Here is a 15,907-nt window from a genome sequence, read left to right on the forward strand (position 1 = left end):
TCTTTAAATAATTATTCTCATTTTCATTTGCTATTTTTCTCTATAACATGATTTTCCTTAGTGAAATGGCAAAGTCTGAGAACTTTACCTGAAACAAATGTCTTGCTTTAAATATTAAACAAGAGATAATGCTGAGATTTTTCATTCCCTATGATGGATGGTGTTTTCTTTTTACATAAATGGTATACATTCCTTTTTGACTAAAGGTTGAGAACATTGTTTTGTAAACACGGGAATGCACATGACCTGTACCTATTAACTACTTATTTCAGACTTTTCCCTGAAATGTAATGGAGGAAAGGAAAATCCTTTAAAATGTCAGACTGTATGTGTAGTTTACTTTGGTAGTCATATGGGTGTTTTGTTGCTAGGACACCTAATTGACTTTTTAAAAAACTCGTTCGTGGTCAGTAATACTGTTCAAATACTGTTTTCTTTTGTAATTTTGTTTGGGGTTTTTGGGCGTATCCTGTCTTTGCTGGAAAATTCAGGCAAGGAAAGAATGTATACTAAAGGAGCCATATTCAAAAGATCAGCAAAGCTGAGATCTAAGTTAATTCCGAAAGACTTTGAGTTTTGCATTTAGTAAAGCAGCATGATACCAAATGCAGAATAAGGAATCCATTCCCATTGCAGCTGGTACACGTTCCAGGGAAGCCTTTTTCCTTCCTTTGTGTGTAAGCCTGTGCCATCCATCGCACCATCACAAACGGAACCCACCTCAGGGGGAACTGAAAAAAGCACAATAGGACCACGTGATACAAAGTGCTATTAGCCTTTCAAGGCACACATTAAGAAGACTATTAAATTATCTCAGAATATTGCTCTGTATTTGCTGAGGTATAGAAATTGTATGAGCATTTAATTGCCACGTGCCATATTCCCCATTGTGCTTTTAACACACTTCTTCCAGCCCGTCTGGCACGACAAGTGCATGGTAAGTAATTTTAACGGGGGGGTGCTACAAATCCTTTGTTGTCATCCCTACACAGTCTGCGGCACACGCTCGGGAAGCTCGTTGTATTGCCAAGCCTTAGATCGAGCTGTAGGATCCCTGCAATTGTGTGAGCCGCGCGCAGGAGCAGGACAACACCTGGAAAACCAGAACTGTCAGAATTAGCCTTCTCGCCAGAGACACGGGATTGGCGGGGCAGCAGAACTCGGGTGCTGTCCGCTCAGAGCCCCGTGCCGCAGTCCAGCGAGCGCCGGGTGCCTCGGCAGCGCTGTTCTTTTGTGGGCAGCGGGAGCCCCCGCCTCTGCCCGCAGGGCGCGGGGGTGTGGAGGGGGGTGTGCCCACCGGTGCTGTCCGCGCCCGCTGCCCCGGCGCCGCCGCCGCCCTGCAGGGGTCAAACCCTCTCCTCCGGGGGCGGCTCCGGCGGGACTTGGCGACAGCCGGGCGGGCGGGGGTCACCGGCGGGCAGAGGGGCCGGGAGCGGCCAGGGCTCGGGGAGGAGGGGCCGGCGGCGGCGGGAGGAGGAGCGGGCGGCCACACGTCACTTTCCCCGGCCGCGTGTTTACGTGGAGCTGAAGATGGCGGCGCCGGTGGCCCCGCCACGGCAGCTGTCGTCGCTGTGAGGCGGGACGGGACCGGACCGGACCGGACAGCGAGCGTGTGCGCCCCGGCTGAGGGGAGGGCGCGGGGCGAGCCCCTGCTCCTGCTGCTGGTAACACCCTGCTCTCCCGCACAGACGCCATGGAGGACGAGGAGCGGCTGAAGAAGCTGGAGGCTGGGAAAGCCAAGGTAGGAGGAGGAGGCGGTGGCGTGGCGGGGAGACAGCAGGGTGAGGGTGAGGGCTGGGGAGGTTGTCAGCGGGGCCGGGCCGAGCTGCGCGGTGCGGCGGCGGAGCGGGGCTGCGGCAGGGGCTTGGCGCGAGGCCCCGCCGCGAACAAAGCCGCGGGCGGAGGAGGCGCTTTGTGCCGCCCGCCCCGCGCTCCCCCGCCCGCCGCAGGGCCGGGCTGCGCTCCCGGCCGGGCGGAGGGTGCCGGTGCCCGGCCACACCGGCCCCCGACACCTGGCATGCCACAGGTGCCGGTCAGGGGGCCGGACGGTGACAGCCCGGACAGCGCCCGCTGCGGCGCCGGACGGAGGAAGAGCCAAGGAGGAAGGGGAGAAGGAGCCTTAACCTCATTACCCTTCGCAGCCGAGGCGCGAATCCCGTTTACCTCATAAGCCTGGGAAACCCTGTGAACCCTTAAGGAAGTTTATGAAACCGACAAGCTGTTCTCAGTGTGGAACTAATGCCGTGAGAGAGGATTAGCGGTGCCTCCAGTGGTGCGGCGCGGCGCCCGTGCCGGCGGGCTGGGAATGCCGTGACTCCCCCGCGGGACCCCGCCGTGCGCGCCGGCACCCCCGGTGCCCGCAGAGCTGCGCGCAGCCGTCACCGCCTCGGGGCTGTCCGGCGGCTCAGACGCTGCTCTGCGGGCTAACCCAAGGGTTAGTCGGGGAGTTTAGCATTTTCTTCTAAGAATGGCTCAGTACACGCCGGCTACACAGCATTTTGCCTTCTGGGCAGCAGACCAGACTACACTTCAGGAGGACCTCTTTTTAACTTCAAAGAAAGCTTTGGTGTGTTCAACGAGATAAGCTAATTAATGGCATTCTAGATAAAATTAGTGTTTTGGCGTTAGGTATCATCTATTTCCTTCCTGTAGTCATAGCTAAATGATAAGAGTTCAGTAGTTGGTCAGTCATTCATGCTAAAGATACGCATGTAACTTGGCAGGAGCTAATAGCAGAGGCGAAACGAAGACAGGCTAAAGATGAAACTATGAAACATCATTTTCACGTCTTATTTATGTGGACTATAGAAAAGATATAGTTCAATCTGCAAAGTATTGAATAGGTATTTTGCTGTATTAGTAAAATCTTCTTTACTTAGTGTGTTTCTATTGGAGTTCAAATTGTCTGTTGGGAAAATCTCCTAGATGGAGTTGTATGCTTATATAGAAAAACCTGTTCCTTAAATGCTTAGTGCAAGAGTTCTGCTGGCACAACATTATATAGTACTCATAAAAGGCACTGGGACAAATTAGATCCTGGTGGCAGTACATTCTGTCACAGACTGGCTAATTCTTTTGCAGAAAATTAGAAAGTAGTTCATAAATGAAATGGTTGAAGTAGATTTGCCAGTATTGTAAAGCACAGTGAAGAATTTAGATTTTTCTGCCCATGTTGGCCTGGGGTTAACACAGAAAATTAATGACGATTACTGAAAATTGAACCAAAAGACAGTACTCTAGCAGGAATTCAGTGGCTTCCTTCAAACTTTGAGAAAAGACATGTACAGTTTACTAATTTATTCTGTATTTTAAGAGTGCTGTCATAACTTTCACTATTGTTCTAGTCTTTTCTGTCTAAAACCTAATGCTGTTCATGTAAGTTTTTGCCTGAAGACTTTAGTATTCTGTGCTTTTAAATGTCCCCTGTGATCTAAGTCATTATCACTCTTTAAAGCTATACATGGTTTATGTGAAAAGGGACTATAAAAGCACTGTGAGTTTTTTCAGATTTTTTGTTTGTGTTCTGTGTTGCATTTACCCCATTTTTACATGTGAATGTAAAAATGTGTTGTGTAGTGGAGATTAGGTCACAGTCTTTTAGTGACAAATGTCACTGATAAAAGCAGAGAAGAAGAAATTGTGTTAGCAGAGAGTGAAAGCAGGAGTTGATCCTGCCGTTGCTTTTCTCATTTTCAGGCACATTTGCAGTAGTGTAATAAGTGCGTCCCCTAAAATTGCTTGGCTCCAGTGGGTATTTTCTGCATACCACAGCAACATGCATCGAGAAAACCTTTGCGCTTTATCACTTGAGAGTTATTTAAATAAAGTAGCTGAGAAAATGTGTTTAAGTGTATGTTGTTATTGTGCCAAAAAGTGAAGGTACTGCTATACTGCAGATGCCTTAAACCATCCACCTGAAATTACAAACTTCAAATAAGATGTTCCATAAACTGCAGGATGAATGTAGGTAATTGGGAATCTGGTAAAAGAGCCTAATAGATGCCATGAAGGTGGCTAGTACACTGCTAACTGTGGAGTTATTATACACTGTGGAGTTATTATTCACAATTGAGACCACGATTCTGGTTTGGTTTGGTTTGGTTTTTTCCTTGTAAAGTCGGCACTGCTAAATCTCAGTGTCTGCATATTAAGCCATATGAACTCTCTTGTAAAGCAACCATTTGGTTGTTTTCTAATATCAAGTAGACAAATGTAGCATTTGGTTTTGTGTGCATTGATCTACAATGGAACTTCTTCTTGATGACTTCTAAGACACTGTCCCCCCACATAGATCTTTTACAGAGAAGTGTATTAAAAGTGGATTTTCTGCAAATTAATTTTCTACTGAGTCCTCCTTTCTTGTTACTGGAAATGAGAAGCTCTCTTGTGAATCTTACCTTGACTGAATGGTGCTAAGTGTACTCAAGCCTGGCAGAATAGGTCTCAGTGTGAGCACACAGCCTTTGCCAGTACATGATTTGAAAATTGAAATAAAAAGTCTTGATGTAGGCTCACCAATATTCATGTGTCCCTGCTGATCTTCGGGGACTACACCCAAGCGTGCATGATGAAGCAGTTTGCACCATGTGTTGTTGTTCTGTCTGTTACAAGTCTGCAAAGGCAAGGGAGGCACAAAGTTAAATTCAGTAAATTACATGCTCCCTTTTCCAGACCTGTAGTCATTAATTTTCTTTTGCCGTGAGTAAATCTGCTGAATATTAACCCAGCCTCTCTAAATGTCTGTCTCCCTTCCATTGAAAATGATGTCTCAGTTCCTCTGTAGAACTCCCTTCTCTCCCAAACAGGTCGTTTCTTTATCTTATCTCATGCTGTCATTATGGAAGCAAGAAGAGTGTGTTAGAAAGCCACTTAAGGCAAACAGTGTTGACTGTGGTGGAAAGTGGAAGGGAGAAGATGTGTGCCAGCAACAGAAATATAGATGCATGCTGTAAGGTTGATCAGTGCCCTAAAACACAGTGACATTAGAAACACATCAGATGTGTTTTGTGCCTTGCTGAGGAGATTTTGTTGGTGGCCTGAGATAGTGAATGTGTATCTGGGGTTAAAAAAGAACTACGGAGGATGGTGGTTGAAGGTCTTGATGTGGCATACTATGTGTGGATTCCTGTGTGCATCAGTTTGCTTGGAAAGCTCATGTGACATTAAAGATTATTTATTGTAGTTGGGTTGGGTATTTTAATTTCATGTATGTATTTAGCAGCTTAGCAACTGGCTTTTCTTATTAGGGTGTGGGACTGTCTTGATCAACTTTCAGAACTACAGAGAGTAGTTTGCTAGCTTCAGAATGAAACCATGGTGATTGGATTCCCTTGTCAGAAAGTGGCTGAGGATATTTTGGTGCAAAGCTTTTGAAATTTACAAAAATATTTTAATTTCTATGCACACAGATGCACATGAAAGGCACAGCTGTTTTAACTGGCAAAATTGAGATGAAGCTATCAATAGCAAGTTTTATGGAATGATCCGTTTTACAGTACTGAAATTTAGTTAACAAAGTATTTAAATAAGTGTTTAAATTTCTAGTGAGCAAAGGGCACTCCTTGGCTGTATGCTTGTTTTTCCTATGGGAGGGGCAAACAAGTGAACGACACTAATAAACTTCATAAGTTCTCTTGTGTTGGTCTAGGATTTCAGGTCTAATGTTAAAAATACATAATTTAGTGTTTTGTTTTTCAGAGCTTTTATGAATGTTTGAAATGCATTGTTGCAGAGTTTTAACAAACTGTGTAATTGTTGGAGAACCTGAAGAAATTAGTGAACTGGTTTCGTTTAAACACTTGAGAACAGAGGCTGTTACTGCTTTTGATCTGTACCAGAAAATCACTGAGCAGATGGAGCAGTGATGTCGGCTGGGGAAGCTCTGATGGCTCTCAGTGGACAAGTATTACAGGTTGTATAACTAATTTGGCAAGTTATCTTCACAAATTGAATAGTCAAAAGAAATAATTGCATATTTTGTCATCTGGTCATGCATGTAAATATTTCAGATGGCTGAAGATGAAAATGATATGTATTATTAAAATAGCATTGTCTAAGAGTCTGGCAATGTTTGGTGTTTGCATTGCTATGTCTTTCTTTTTTGAGGGGAGAAAGAGATTTTCCTCACTCATCTCTAGCCTCTTTGGACTGAGTAGTTTCGGAAGTCTCAAGGAAAGGGATTGATACATTTAGGGCTTTTTTTAAATAAAACACTCATGCAAACATGGAATAATTATGTGATTCAGTGATTAAAGCTGTAATTTAAATCCCCCAGAAGTATAGATTGTGTGTAAAACGCAGTCTTTTTAAACTCCCTGTGATTTACCTGAAGAGGAAAAAGGCAGTATCTCAGTAGTTATTAAAGGGTTTTTCATCACTGAAGTCACAGACCTCAGAATATTCTGTGTTGAAACGGACCTACAAGGATGATCAAGTTCAACTCTTAAGTGACTTAAGACAGTTACATGTGGGGATTGAACCCACAGGAGTGGTGTCAGCACCATGCTCTAACCAACAGAGCTAATTTAAGGGTCAGTCAAATTAAATAGATTTCAAACTTACATGTCATTAAATAGCTGGGCTATTGACACATCATCTTTTGCTTTCAAGTGTAGACTGTTCATTTTGTTTATCCTATCAACCTCAAATAACTTGAGCAAAAATAAATTATGGAAGGAAGAATTTACTTTTCAGTCTGCATTTTCCTACTCTCATTTTCTCTTAAAAGAAATCATATTTGCCATATCACAAGTGCTGATTTCATCATAAAGCCCTAGTTATTGTGGTCGCTCTTCATAAATTAAGGACAGAAGAAGCTTTTTGAGTTAAAAGTTCACAGCATGGCAGTGGTGCTTTCTATATCTGAAAATGCTGGTGTGTATTAATGGACAAGACAGGAAGCAACTGGATCTTTCAAAAGTTTCCTGGAAAGATGTGGGAAGGCTTTGGCTTGAGAGTACAGTGAAACTGAAAAAATACTATAATGAACAGTTTATTTTAAGGAACTCTTTTTCTTGCACATGAAGATCCTCAGAAATCTGTATCAAGTCTCGTTCCTAGGCATTCTTTTGTTCTACTGCAAAGCTGTTTCTTTTTCTAGGCCCTTCTGAACTTGTGGGGTTTGACTTCTTTTTGTTTACAGGCTTCAGTCTGCTCTCCAGTCTGCATCTCTGTCAATTTTAAATGCAAATCATAGAAGGTATATGGAATTGCATGTGTATATTTTGATTATGAATATGAGTAAGCTTAAAAGCTTACTTTGTGTTGCAGAGAAAATCACAGATATAAGGACTGAACATTGCCCGGGAGAGAGCACATGTGGTTTTAAAACTTTTTTGAGTAAAAGAAGATAGGAAAGAAATGGAGTAGAGGTGAGGAAGGAGCAAAGTGTGAGGTGTTAAGCTTGTTGTGCGTGCATTTATTTTTGTTCAAAACAGTGTTTATCTATGTTGTAGAAAAAGAGATTTTATATACATTTGAGATATAAATATATTCAGTCTAGATAATTGATTGCTACGGGGGTGGTACATAAGCTTGGGTGAGAGATTAAATGGAAATCTCTGAGACTATTTTCAAGACATTATATGCCTAATAGCAGAAAAATTGGAATGACTAGTGTAATTTTTCTTTTGAGGATAATAGGACTATCAGCTCATTACAGTTTACTCAGTGTTCTTTTTTTATGCTTTGAAAAAATAAAATTTAATTTATTTTTCACATGTTCAAATTTTTATCGACTCTGTTGGGTATTTGTTTAAAAAAATGTACTTCAACTGAAATCTGGGATTTCAACTCTGTTTCAAATTGAAACTACTAGAAGTCTTCCTGTTTCCGAGTGTGCGGTTTTTTTTCATACTGTTGTTTTGATGTCCATTTTCCTCATTCCAGAGGTCTGTTCTTGCTTTTGATACAGGGCTTGATTATTGGTTTTAGATGTTATTATCAATGTTGCCTTTTATTCAAGTCTTTAAAGTAGCTCTCTACTTTCCAATGGTGGTGCAAGGTAGAACAAGCTGCAATTTATACTTCTTTTCTTCTGTGAATACAGAGAAGTACCACTTCAAAATAATCTTTGTTCTTTTGCCAGTTTAGAGAGAATTGTTCTTTAATCCAAAAGGCTAGTGAATTTCACAAAAATAGAGAAATAAGCACAGTATTGTTGATAGCACAGTGAAAACAATAAATGGCATTGCAAAACTGCAGTTTAAAATGTTTTCTTGTTCCTTTTGTAAGGAGAAGGAATTACAGAAAAGAAATCACAAAGTTGCTCTTCGCCTACTTTCAAGGCATTCTTAATTTTTGTGTGAGTCTCTCTCATTTCTGTGGTCTTTACAACTACTTATTTTCTTAGTATGTGTGTTGCAATAGCAAAACAGAGATGACTGCAACATTTGTTTCCCTGTTATAACTAGAATCTAGAAAAGTTTGTTGGTACTTACTTGAAATAAGTAAATAAGCTTGATCAACACCACAAATTAATTCTAAAGGGCTTTCAGTAAAGTGTATCTGATACTCCCAGGAAATTGGACTTTGTAGGTGTTGCCAGAAAATCCTGTATTTTTTCCTGACAGGGAATAACCAAACAACTAGATGCTTTTAAATACTGATGTACAAAGGTATTGACTGTAGAATAATACATGGTTACTCCAGCATCTTAGAGTTTGGAATAGTGAAAAATCTGATAAAAATGAGGGCAAAAGAAAATAAGGTTGCTGAAGTAGGTCCAACTTTGTTGAACCTACCATATATTGCAACATAAGATTATATACTAGTAGCACAATTGTTGGAAATCCTAATTGAGGATCTGAAAGCTCTGTCTTAAATTATCTGCCCCACAGAGAGAGATTTCAAGGTATTTCTAAGTATTTGTTTCAAAATTATTTTGTTACTGATACATGCTAGCATGTCGCTTTGAATTTGGAATGATAAATGTACCACAGTTCAGCAGAACACAATTGATAATCTCAGTCTTTTAACTGCTCTGCTGAAACATAAATAGTTCTTGAAATTTATGTTGATGAGATGCTTGTCTGTTGACTGCAAAGAGTTGGCACACCCTATTGTGTTGATGGTTGTGGTGTTCCTGTTTTTGAAGGAAACCTTGATCTTCGTTTTCTTGTGATTTCTTGAGAAGCCTACGTTTTATAACTACCTTTCCTACAACCAGTGGAGAAAGGACTGAACAATTAATAAAAATTTCTTAGAATTCTTAGTTTCTTGGAAGTATAGAATGAGTTCTCCTCCTTCTTTCCTCTTCTGAAAAGGAGCCCCAGCAAGCTCCCAGATGGAACAAATTCAACAGTTGTCAGCTGGCAAAGGAATGTGAGACTCTAGATAGCAAACACTAAGTTGAGGGTAGTGAGGGAGTGATCAAATCCCAGTTGTAACAACACTGAGTTGTAACATCATGGCAAAACAAAGAAGAGGTGGTCTATTGGACTATGCTTCTAAATCTCAAAACATGAAGAAATTTTAAAATTCTTGACAATGGGAGATAATAATGATAAAGAGAATATATACCATTTTTGTGATATTTTTAGAGGAAAGCCTAGATTTGATGAAAACTGTGCTGCCATGGCAAAATTACAGGATATCTCTAAAACTACAATAGCAAGCAAGACCCAAGAAGATTGTTGGAGTTAAAGAGATGGAGTAAATGGGATTGTTCTGGCACTGAACATGTTTCTGTGCAAATATTGATAAAACAGGTGTTCCAGAGAATAAGCAGAGTAAGTCGCATAACATTTTATTCAAATCTGCGTTCAGTGGTAGGCTGTGATTTGATAGAAGAGGTTATCCCTTAATCCTGGCTTTGTTTGCTGACCTTTTTACTTGTCATTAAACTCTTCTCTGTGAAGAAACCTCCAGTATCCAACCACAAAACAAGGGGAAAATATTTAAGTATTTCTAAATCCATTTAGATTGTTTAAGGGAGGTAATCAGTTTGATGTAAAACCTGTATATTTGCATTGAGAATATATATTTTCAGTTAAAAGGTATATAGGAAAAATGTCTTGCTATAACAGGTAATGCTCAATAGCAATGATAAGAAAACCTTGTCTGAGTCTGTTCAGTTGTATGCTCTGTTAGCTAGCCTGATTTGCTGTGTTAAAAGAAATAATGGATATCCTGATACAAGACTCCTTAAAGATGGATGTGTTAGATTTTCTTCATTATTTGGAATATATTCTAGGAATTCAATTTAGCTTTCTTAAAAAAAAAATCAAACAAAACCAAATAAAAAGCAAAAACAAGACTCCAGAGACAAGTGTAGTTTTGTGAGCAATATCAGTGTCTTTGTGAGCTTGCTTTTCTCATAATTCAGCAGCGTGTAAAAAGTGATAAAAGCCTGTCAAAATAGTACAAGCCTGTCAAGCCTTGCACACTGAGCATGAAATTCATACAGTTGGTTCTTCCCTTATGTCTGCTCAGCTCCTCTCAGAGCTGTCTCTCTCTCACAAGCTGCAGTTTGTGGGCTTTATTCTCACTCTGTCCATTCGGTGCCAGACGTGCCACATGGTGGGAGTTAATGTAAAAGTGATATAAACTAGGTGGGAAAATGGTGAAGTGCAACTGAGTTTGACTTGTTCTAAAAAAATATTTGCAATTTACTAGAAAAATATCAAAACTATAAACTTTTCTTAAAATGAAAATTTAAGTTTTGTTCATTTTCTATATGGAGTTGAAGCACAGAGGTGGCCAAAATGCGTATGAATAATAGCTTAAAAATGTATTGAAATTCTCCAGAATTTCTTCTTTTGACAACTGAACACAATGTTCCTGAAAAGATTGCATTGACAACTGGATGGAAGTCATCACATCACTTGTGTTTATTGACAAGGAATGGCTATTAGTTCCTGCTTAGCATGAACTGAATTTAAACAATTGATCTGTAGCTGAAAAGCTGATTGTCTTATTGACAAAGATGTAACCTTTCCAATTCTGTGCCAGTTGGCGCTTGTCAAGTTGAAAAAAATTATGATCTTGTGTTGGTTATTAATAACGCCTTATTTAGACATAGTCTGTTCATTCTAAAGGTGCCTCTTTCTTTCAGACTTCTTGGCTAATGAGAAATTAGATGCAAACACTACTCTTGAGATCTTGCTGTGCCTTTACATGTTTTCTCTACCTGTTGGGTTTTATTTCTCTCAGTTTTTGATCTTTAAATATCTGTGTCGTAGCTACATTTTTACTAAAGAGGACACTGTGGAGAGGAAAAATGTAGATCTATTCTACATAAATACAACTAAATTGTTTCCTGTTAAGATGAAAAAGTTAAATTTACATGGATCAGGATAATGTAAACAGTGCATAGAGACTTAAAGCAAATCAATAGTTTATGCTTTTTCTAACATCCAAAAATACTTTCGTCGGCCCTTCTCAGCCAATATCTAATAAACTCTTCTTCCTCTTTTTGTATAATGACTAAATGTTACCATGCAGGAGGAGGGAAAAATATGCATTGTTGGGCAGTGCAGGACTTCTGCTGATCAGGAAAAACATGCAGTGGGCTGCAGCCCCTTTCTTGAAGCATCAGCACAAATGACAAATGCTTTTGTCATTCAAGTTTTCTTCCATTAGTTACCTAGAGAAGTCTGGGCAAAGCCTCTTCAGATACAGATTCTCTCCATGCAATTCTCTATGTGTTGCAGTATTGTTGCATCTTTAAACCCTTTGCTCTAGAAATGGTAGTTTTTTAAAGTTAACTGTTTAGAATTTGCAGTTGAATAATTGCAGTGTGTTGTGGAAGGAGGAACTATGGGAGCTGGAATGGAGTATTTTATTAGGATCCCACAGGATGTAGTAGTTGCCTGACTACAACTTTCTGTAGATGTGTCAGGACTTTTGTTGTGGGATTCTAATCAGTATTCATGATTTTTGAGAAGCAGTTGATTATCCCCAAGCTTGGGTCGCTGGAAGCCACGCTGATGCTTGATACATACTCTGTAACCACAGCTGCAGTTATCAGTAAGACTCTGTATGTGCTCAATAGGGAGACTCAGAAGACTGGCAAAGACTGCTCTTTAAGCAAAACAGACTTAAACAAAACAGACTGCTCTTTAAACGAAACAAAACAAAACATTAAGGTCCTTGGAGATCTGCACAACTGTTAACAGGAGACCCCCTTTAGGTAACTAGGGCTGGTGTGACAGAACTCGCTGAAAGTGTTAAAGATTTTTGTCACTGTGTGATACCATCTTATAAGCAAACTAAAGACTTGGTTAAGGTACAATCATCATTTCATGTTACAAATGAATAGTGAATGCAAATGAATACAAATACATTTGACTTAGTGTTATTTGTTTTAATGGCTTACTCTCAAAGTAGGTGGTCATTCAGTCTTCCACAAAGCCTGTGTCACTCAGTATTTACATTATTAGCTGTGGAAAGAATGTGTGTATGTACACAGTACTAAACTGAAGTGGGTGGCAAACGCGGTGAAGAGGCTTAGACTTCAAAATAATCTGGTGCAAAAGGATGTGGAAGCAGCACTCAAGGCTTTTTTTACTTCTTTGTGGTAAGGGCTGTCCTTGGGCTTTCCAGGTCCCTGAGTTTAATGACAGAACTGGAGGGCTGAACTGTACAGATCAAACTGGGGAACACTTAAGCAATTTTGATGTATTGACATTTATGGGACTGAGTACAATGCATCCCAGCATCCTGCAGAAGCTGGGTGCTATTGTTACAAGGCTATTCCTTCGCTCATCTTTGAAAGGTCATTGCCTTCAGAGATTTCAAATGAAGCAGGAGGAAAAAAGCAAACATCAGCTCCATATTCAAGGAGGATGAGGAGTATCAGAATCTGTAGGCAGGTCAGCCTGGCTCTGGTGTCTGGGAAGATGATAGAGCAGATCTTCCTGGAACCTATGTTCAGGCACAGAAAGACCAAGAGCTTGACTGGAATTTATAAAGGGCAAGTCAATTGTCCTCTGTGATAAATCGAATGTCTCATAGATGGGGAGAGAATGGTGGATGTTGTTTACCTTGACTTTAGGAAGGCATTTGATGTGATCTCTTAGAGGCTGTTTGGACAAACTGGAGATAGGTGGCTTGGATACATGGTCTGCAAGGTGGGCAGAAAATTAGCTGGACTGCTCTGCTCAGATTGCTGAAAAGTAGTGTTCTTCAGGTGTCCAGTTGGATGTTTGTAAATGACCTGCATTGGAGGGAGTGTGCCTTCTGTGTGCTCATGGATGATACTGCCTTAGGGACATTAATGAATTGAGGCATAGGGCTTCTTATCAGAGACACTGACAGTCTGAAAGAACAGGCTGGCTGAAAACACATGACATCTTAGCAGCATGAAAGATGGTAGAGGAAAGTTCACACACTTTCCCATTGGCAGAAAGGAGGAATTTTTAATTCCATTTCATTACAGGGCTGTAAAAGTAGCCTACAGAATGTTCCAGTGACTAAAAGAAAGAGGTGATATTGTGTGATTCACTTTGAAGTCAGGAAGGGATCCTGTATTTCTCAGTAGTGGCCAGCAGTATCGTTTTCATATCCTGAAATAGGAGGAGGACCCCCAAAATTGATTTCTGCCTACAATCCCAATTTTGGAATTTTTTTTTTTTCTCACAACCTCTTTAAGCCAAGTTGTGCTTTTATGACGTGGTCAACTTGGGTAGGTAATATTCTTGGGTTTTACCTGAAAAAAAAGGTAAGAATAACTTGAGGAATAGAATTATGTTATTTAACAGCATCATAGCTGTTGTCTGGATGATAATGGGCTGATGTGATCAAGCACTGATTGAGAAATTAAGGGGTTCTGTTTTATCTCTCTCCTGCTCCTCCCCATGTAATTATTTCATTGCAGCATGTATTGGGGTGGCGGGAGAATGGAGGAAATGGATAGGTTCAAGTTTATTCTTCTCAAGCAACTGCAATAAGATAATCCTTTGTGTTGGGAGAAACACATTCAAATACTTGATTTCACAGTGCCAGATTAAACACAATATAAAGCTAATTAAAAAATACAAATAAATAGGCATGTATCAGTACTATACTATATCTTAAGGAGCTGGGTTATATATAACAAAAGGCTTATAAAAAACCTGCATTTTTCTGATGTAATGCATTAAGGTGACTAGCAATTAAGATAATTTATGATACTGTTTCACTCCTTCGATGCTCCCTAAAATAAGTCTTTATTTTCAGGTGTTATCTTCATCTATTCAGTTTGGGGAAGAACACCTCTTTAACTTGGACCATAATGTCCATGTAACTAGTTGTGTGAAGGAAATGGATTTCAAGTGTTTTGCAAGAAACCCACTTGAAGTAATGTGCAGAATGCTATAAAACAAGTGAAAGTGAATTTATTCTGGGGATTTTTCTTCAGTTGAAAACATAGATTTTGCCTACAGTTATGTCTTCCATAAATGCATGTAAGCAAAATGTAAATGAGTCTGGTAATGCTCAAAATTAGAAACATGATAATTATTTTTAAAAAATCATTTAAAAAAAGCTTCTCAAAGCTTTTTATTTTCTCGTCCCATAGTTTCAGTCTTAATAGTTCAATCTTTATAAAAATGAAAAATGTCAACCTTAACTTTTAAACATGTAAGAATTAATAAACAGAATGAAGTGTCTGTGTTACATACAAACTTGCAGGTTGCCAGTAATTTGATTGACAAGCACTGTATGGAGTTACTGGAGGCAACTGTTGATTCTGCATACTTTTGTATTTTTAGAGTTGCCTTCTAACTGGCAGGCACAGATGGCCATAGGTTATGATTTTTGTGTTTTCTGAATTAAATAAAACATTTATATGGTATTTTAAATTCCATTGTCTCAATATCTTGTGTTAATTACTCTATATGGGTTTTGATATTAATTGGGAAGTTAGAGTGTGGGATTTTTAGAACTAATAAGAAGAACATTTGTTCTCATTAAGCAGTAAGTGTTATTTTGTGGTAGTAGAAGTTGTTTAAAGTTTTCTTGAAAAAAATATTCCAATTTGACACCTTTATCATGCTGATAATAAAGAATGTTCTGCCACAAAGTCACAGTAAGTTGTTTCAGTGGTGTTAAAGTCAAAAGACCATGAGGTATTTAGGACTACTCTCACCTAGAGTTTAAAATGCTTTTAGAGAAACCCTGTGAACTTCTGTTTGAAATATCAAGCTTGTTCTGCTCGTCTATGAAGTTCAGTGTGGTATGCAACTTTTTCCCCCCTCTCAGATTCCTGTTAAAAATGAGGGCTAAAGTCTGTATTCTAGGATGTGATAAATTGTAGTTATGTGTGTTTAATACAAAGAAAATTTTAATTGAGAAGAAAAATTAGCACATAGGAAATATGAAAATAATTTCTCTTTTTCCTGAACCAGACTTGCCTCTTTCCGTCCATTATTACCAAAATTTAGATTGAAATTTAGCCTTGCTTTGGGCTCAAGGAAAAGGTAGACTCACTTTTTCACTCCCTTACAGTCTCAGGAGTGTTTTCCTAAGGTTATTTTTGAGGAAGAAGGGCAGCATGGGAAGAAAATTACAGAACAAGGCAGAAGTTTGCTGACCACCTGACTGCTTCTAGTATTTAATTACATAGGTTCATTGCTTTTTAGGCTGTACCTATTCTGTAAGACATTTCTTTTGAATTGCGTATTTTTTAAGATCTAAATATAGTGGAATTAACATGCTTATATGCTTAACCATGTTACTGTATTGCAGTTATTTTCTTAAAATAGTTACCCTGTAAGAACTCCAAGAGATTAATTAAAGGCTTCTCCAGCTGTTGATTTAACTATATTTAGTCAAACAGCTGATACAACTATATACTTATTAAAGAACAGGTGTTAAACTAGTTGCTTTAAGAAGGAATAAATTGAAGTTACTACATAAGCAATGCTCAGATTGGTAGTAAATTTATTTTGGTGATACATACCAATATATGTCTGATGACTCTGCTGCT

At 39.5% G+C, this 15,907-nt stretch overlaps 1 protein-coding gene across 5 annotated transcripts in view; it reads left to right on the plus strand.

The window, feature by feature from the left end:
- The first annotated feature begins 1,432 nt into the window (after positions 1-1,432).
- The window catches only part of AKAP9 (A-kinase anchoring protein 9), a 106,157-nt gene continuing 91,682 nt past the window's right edge, over positions 1,433-15,907 (plus strand). For all 5 annotated transcript variants that reach the window (XM_041466775.1, XM_041466777.1, XM_041466779.1 and 2 more), the window contains exon 1: positions 1,433-1,741. In XM_041466775.1, coding sequence (XP_041322709.1) covers positions 1,694-1,741 — 48 coding nt within the window. In that variant the 5' untranslated portion in view covers positions 1,433-1,693. The remainder of the gene's footprint in view (positions 1,742-15,907) is intronic.

The sequence above is a fragment of the Pyrgilauda ruficollis genome, unplaced genomic scaffold (genome assembly GCF_017590135.1).
Source record: "Pyrgilauda ruficollis isolate IOZ18807 unplaced genomic scaffold, ASM1759013v1 scaffold2, whole genome shotgun sequence".
In the NCBI taxonomy this organism is placed as follows: domain Eukaryota; kingdom Metazoa; phylum Chordata; class Aves; order Passeriformes; family Passeridae; genus Pyrgilauda; species Pyrgilauda ruficollis.